The sequence below is a fragment of the Parasteatoda tepidariorum genome, unplaced genomic scaffold (genome assembly GCF_043381705.1).
Source record: "Parasteatoda tepidariorum isolate YZ-2023 unplaced genomic scaffold, CAS_Ptep_4.0 HiC_scaffold_415, whole genome shotgun sequence".
NCBI classification, from domain to species: Eukaryota; Metazoa; Arthropoda; class Arachnida; order Araneae; family Theridiidae; genus Parasteatoda; species Parasteatoda tepidariorum.
In genome coordinates, this window is record NW_027261743.1 from 16,933 (window position 1) to 23,473 (window position 6,541).

At 33.9% G+C, this 6,541-nt stretch overlaps 1 protein-coding gene across 1 annotated transcript; it reads right to left on the reverse strand.

The window, feature by feature from the left end:
* On the reverse strand, positions 1-1,660 carry LOC139424864 (uncharacterized; the record flags this gene model as incomplete). The annotated part of the gene is given in 1 exon segment (XM_071176916.1): positions 1-1,660. A coding segment is annotated over 1 exon segment (1,660 nt), but the record flags the coding sequence as incomplete, so codon positions are not given.
* Positions 1,661-6,541: the final 4,881 nt, after the last annotated feature.

Consider the following 6,541-nt stretch of genomic DNA (forward strand, 5'->3'; position numbering starts at 1 on the left):
GTTAAGTCACTTACAAAATCTAAATGTATTGATTTAGTACAGAAACATACATAAATTGCAACATATATCTTATTTAAAACACCTTTCCTTTGTCCTTTAAATTTTATATAAAATGGTCCACAAAAATCAATACCTGTTATGGTAAATGGAGGAGAAGGTTCGATTCGTTCTTTAGGTAACTGACCCATTAATTGTTGCTCTAAAACTGGTTTGTTTTTTGTGCACGTAACACAATTGTGTATTACCAACCTGCACAAATTTCTGCCGTTCACAGGCCAATATTTTTGACGTATTAAGTACAATAAAGTTTGTGCTCCGACATGTAAATATTTCAAATGAAAATAATGTACAATCATATAGGTTAAGGGATGTTTTGCTGGAAGGACAATTGGATGTTTAGTATAATCATTAACACTTGAATTTACAATTCGACCTCCAACACGTATAAGACCCTTTTTATCAATAAAACAATTAAGAGAAGACAATTTACTTTTACCTTTCACATTCTCACCTTTCATTAAAGCATTCAATTCTTCTAAATATTCACTTTGGGCAAATTTTAAGAGAAAAGTTTCGGATTTGTTCAATTCTTCAGAATCTAAATACCTACCTGCCTTGTTCTTTGGATTTTTACAGTTATAGATAAATCTAAAAATATATGAAACTATACGAACAAGTTTAGAAAAATTATTGGTAAGTTTAAGTAGGTAATTATAAAACATAACATTTTGATTAGTTAAAGCAAAACACATATCCTCTTCAACAGAGGAACCTTTTTTTAACTCTGAAAGGTAAGAGTTTTCAGCAATAGAATTAGTGCACTCAAACACTGAAATCTCATCTTTTCTTAAAAACTCGGGACCTGACCACCAGGCCTCATTTTTCAGAAGAACTTCTGCACTAACTCCTCTCGTAAGAATGTCAGCAATGTTAAGTTTACCGGGAACGTGTGACCAAGATTCAGGATTGCTAAGGGCTTGAATCTCTTTCACTCGATTGGAAACAAACTGTTTCCATTTATGATGAGGTCCTTTGATCCAGAACAATGCGATCTGGGAATCTGTCCAAAAATGAACTGTGGGGGATCCTTTTCGTTTTACAATCTGTTCTATTTCTTTTGCGAGTCTGGTTGCAAGTAATGCACCCATTAGTTCTAGTTTTGGAAGAGTCAGTGTCTTTAATGGAGCAACACGACTCTTTGATGCGATAAGATTAACTGTGATTTTGTCACTGTACTTCACTCTTAGATACACTACTGTTCCGTATGCTCTTTGGCTGGCATCCGAAAATACATGAATTTGAAGTACCTTGGCATCATCTAGACTGGGGTCTAGAATCATTCTAGGAACTTGTAATTTAGAAATGACAGATAACTCAGACCTCCACTGAATAAATTGTTGGCGAATGTCTGGTGGAAGTTCCGTATACCACGGACACTTTCTAAGCCACAAGTCTTGGAGTAAACACTTGACTCTTATTGTGTACGGACTAAGAAAACCCAATATGTCGAACAGTTTTCCGATAGTTCTTAAAACAATTCTTTTAGTAACTTTTTCTTTTCCATCGAATTTAAGCAAGTCTTTCAGTTCTACAGAGATGTAGTCTTCATGCACATGCCATGGCAGTCCTAGAACTTTGTGTAAATTGGCTGTAGGATTGGGTTTCGAACCCGCAATCCTTCCATAATTGTACCAGTTCCTTGCTGTTTGAACTCCATTTACACAGATTCATGCTTGCTTCTGCCATAATTTTCTTGGCTTCGTCCGACATCTGAAAGGCAGATTTCACGTCGTCGAGAGCTCCTATGAAGTCGTCGACATATAGACATTCATTGAGCATATTCGCCGTAGCAGGATGCAACTCTTGATATTTTTTTATATGTTCATTAATAGTGGCAGAAAGCAAGAAAGGACTGGCGTTGACACCAAAAAGAACTCTGCAAAATCTAAAAATATTTATGTCATACTGCTCACCTATGGCCGGGTTCGAACTTGGAAAAAGAAATCACACTGCATTTCGATCTGTCTCATTCAACGATATTTGAAGGAACGCTTTTTCGATATCTGCCAAGATCACCACAGCATTCAAACGAAAAAATATAAGCATGTTAAATATCAGAGGATTTAGGCTAAGTCCTGCATATAAACAGTCATTTAAGGACAGTTTACCTTCTTCATGTGAGCTGGCATCAAAAACTATTCGTTTACTGGAACTGACTGATTCTCTGTAAACCATGGAAAATGGTAGATAAAATAGCGGTTTATCTGTTTGTACTTTGTCTTTTGGGACCTTCTCTATGATGCCTTGATTTTCATAGTCTTTCAGAATTTCACGATAATCTTCATACAGTTCTGAATGTCTCTCAAATTTTCTAATCAAATGATCTAGCCGTCCTCTGGCTACTATTAAGTTATCGTTTAATTCCCTAAAATCACGTTTCCATGTTAGCCTAACTTGATACCTTCCTTCTTTGTAATCTACAGAATTTTTAAAGAGCGCTAAAGCAGTACTTTCCTCATCTGAATTATCATTTGGAACTATCCCAATTGACTCTAATTCCCAAAATTTATTTAACCCTTCATCAACATTGTCCTGTATGAAATAACATTTGGAATCATGTGGGTGTATAGAGGGGATCGAACTTGTAACCATCCATCCGAAAACTGTTTCAATTAAAATAATAGAATGACCCCTTAATCGAATTTGATTTCCTTTTAACAATTCATAAAATACGTCACCTTCAAATAGAATCGATATTTTTTGCGGTAAATAAAAATTAGGATTAGCGTACTTTACGTTTTCGGGTAAATTCAAATTAGAAATGTTTATTTTTTCCGAAGGAATATTTCCGGCTATTTCTGGCAAAATTAACAATTCGAGTTCATTACTAAATGATTCCTCATCATTACTTGTACGCGAATAAATCTTCTCAGTTATCGGAAATACTGTATTTTTTAATCCAATTAAATTTGACCTACAACGCGATCTTTTTAAACCCAATAAATTAGCTGCCTGTTCTGTAATAAGAGATTTCATACTTCCAGAATCGCATAGCCCTGTCAAATGCAAATATTTTCCGTTCGATTGCAATATTTTAACTTTCACTGTAGAAAGAAGAACATTTTTATTTACATTAAAATAATATAAACATGGTGCTTCTTGCGGTTTGTTATTAATTCCATTTTGCATTTGTGATTGCGTAACTTCTTGTTCCGAAACTGAATTATTTCTTTCTTCCCTGCTCATTGGCGCCACACCCGCATTTTTGTTTTGATTTTGTCTATCGAAGAAAAAGTTCGCGCCGTGTATCATTGTACTATGATTCTTGTTACAAGATTTACATTTTAAATGAATTTTCTTACACTTAGACATTGTGTGAAATCCGAGACAATTAAAGCATAATTTATTCCTTACAATTCATTTTAATCTATCATCTGTATTAGAATCGATAAACTTCTTACATCTGAAAATAGGGTGGGATTCCATGCATCCTAATAAGCAATTATTTTTGTTTTCGTTTTTCACCATTAGAGTTTTCAATTTTGGGGTTGGTTCCCGTTTGAATTCGCCTGAATTTCTGTTTACATTTTCTAGTGCTTGACATCTTTTAGTTAAGAATTCCGTAAATTTTTCCCAACTCGGTAATTCCGAACCCAATTCCATTTCGTATAATTTACGTGAGTCAATATCAATTCTTTGAATAATTATATAAATTAATATTGCTTCGCAAAGAGGGTTCGTTTCTAATTCTAGTTGTTTTAATGATCGCAAATTACTTTCAATTTTATCGAGCATCTGTCTTAAACTAGACGCAGATTCACATTTAACTTTAGAAAAATTAAATATTTCACCAATATGACTCATAATTAGCAAGCGTGTGTTTTCAAATCGTTTTTTCAAAGCTTCGAATAAACTGTTGTACGTATCATTTACCGTAATTAATTGTTTAGCGTTACCCTTAAGTGCCGACTGAAGGTGAAACAATTTTTGTTGTTCTGACAATTGTTTGATATCTTCAATTAAAGACATAAATTGTGTTTTGAATGACAACCATTCGACATATAAACCTGAAAATTCGGGAAGATTAATTGACGAACTAGACTAGAGGACGAACTATTTTCATTTGAATTAGAATTAGGATTTAAAAGTTTTTGAAAGCTTACCTCGCATGTTTCGAGGTCAATTTGCAGCCCATCTAAACTTTCTTCAAAATCAGGCAAATCCTCATCCGACAAAGTAGAATAGCATTCGCTGCGTAGATCCTCTAATTTTGTTCTAAGTTTATCCAAAGTTGATAATTTTTGAGTGATGTCCGCATTGTCCGCAGGTAAATCAGTATTTTGCTGAAGTGCATTTTCAATCCTTGTCAATTGTCCTCGTATATAACCCCGCTTTCGGTTAAATACTGTTATTTGCTCCAAAGCCTTTGTTCGTTTCGATTTCGTACTCAATTTCCACAAGCGTTCAGTTTGTCTTCGTGCTCGGCGATGACCACTTTTTGTTTAGTGTTCGTGATATATTGATCAATTAATAGCGGACTGTTACAAACATAAAACATTTATTTAGAAACTTAATAACATAAAATTGGACAAGATCATTTTGAGTGACAGGAAGATGCTAGAGTTGAATAGCAACTGATTAATAATGTGTTATATGATGTGAGCGCCGCCTCGTGGCAATTCTTAACATATATTTCATAGATATTCATCTCTTTCTAAACTTAAACGAATCACAGCTTTATGTTTAAGATTTATTTACAACTGTAGAAATTCTGGCAACAAAATAACTGGTTTTTTAAAAACTAAGGAATTAAGTAATTCTATAAATGTTTTAATCAAATTAGTGCAGTGTAATGAGTTTAATAGTGAGATCAATGCATTAAAAAGAAGGCAACTTTTATCTTGCAATGGCAAAATTTTATCTTTAAACCTGCTTATTGATGATTCAGGAATTCTCAGGGTGGGCGGTCGCTTGCGACATTTACATCTCGCATACGGTCACAAACATCCTATTTTATTGCAAAAACGGCACATTCTAACTGATCTCATTGTTAGACATTTTCATGAAACTTTCTTGCATGCCGGTCCACAACTTGTGCAATCTTCTATTCAAGAAATGTATTGGATTGTAGGTGCAAGAGATTTAATAAGACATATAATTAGAAAATGTGTAAAATGTTGTAAATTAAGAGCTTCTATAGCCAATCAAATGATCAGCGATTTGCCATCTTCTCGAATCACCCCTGCATCCGCATTTTTGCGATGTGGAGTTGATTACGCAGGCCCCTTCCAAATTAAATCAATTAAAGGAAGAGGTTCTAAATAATTTAAAGCATATGTAGCTCTTTTTGTATGTTTCACAACAAGAGCTATACACCTAGAATTAGTGACTGATTTATCTGCAGATGCTTTCATCGCATCTCTTAAAAGATTCCTTTCCCGTAGGGGTACATGTAATGACATATATAGTGATTGTGGCACCAACTTTGTTGGAGCTAAACACAAGTTAATGGAATTTAAAAAACTTGCTAAATCAAAAAACTATAATCAAAATGTTCATAATTATTTATCTAATATTGGTATTAAATGGCATCTAAATGTTCCAGGTGCGCCACATATGTGTGGCCTCTGGGAAGCAGGAATAAAATCAACAAAATTTAATTTAAAACGTGTAATAGGAGAAACAAAATTAACTTATGGAGAGTTTGAAACATTTTTAACTCAAATGGAAGCGTGTTTAAATTCTAGACCGTTAACTGCTTTATCTAATGACCCGAATGATTTATCAGCCTTAGCACCTGGTCATTTCATTATTGGTAGAGCATTAACTAGCATTTCTGAGCCAAGTTACATTGATACAAATATTTCGTATCTAGCTCGATGGCAACAAATACAAAAATTAGTTCAGCAATTTTGGAAATGTTGGCATAGAGAGTATCGCTGTCGATTACAACAAAAGCCAAAGTGGCTTTCGCCAACAAAGAACTTTAAAATTAATGATCTATGTCTCATTAAGGAGGATAACCTGCCCCCAACTAAATGGAAAATGGGTAGAATCCTACAATTGCACCCTGGTCTTGATAACATAGTCAGGGTAGAAACTCTAAAAACCTCTGATGGGACTCATAAACGTAATGTCACAAAATTATGTTTATTGCCAATATGACTGTCATAAATAAATGTTTTTTGTTTTGTGTATAAAGTTATTTGTATTCTTAAAAAGCTAAATTTTCTATATATATATTCAAATTTTGTATTCAAGCACTATTGAAATACAATTTCAAGGTGGGCGGCATGTTCCGTCACTAATATTCCTCAATTCAAATTAACGCCAATAGATGGCTCTGAAACTCGTATATAACCATTGTGTGTAATCTATACCTTTACCTTGTCTCAATAAAATTTCATAAAGACAACATGTCATGTTTTTGCTGCTGTACTTTGAGTCTTACCAAAGGCGTTAAGTGATTTAATCTTACTCTTAGAAGAAATTGTAACCTTCTGAATATTTGCAATATCAGAAGAAAATTCATCCCTCTTTT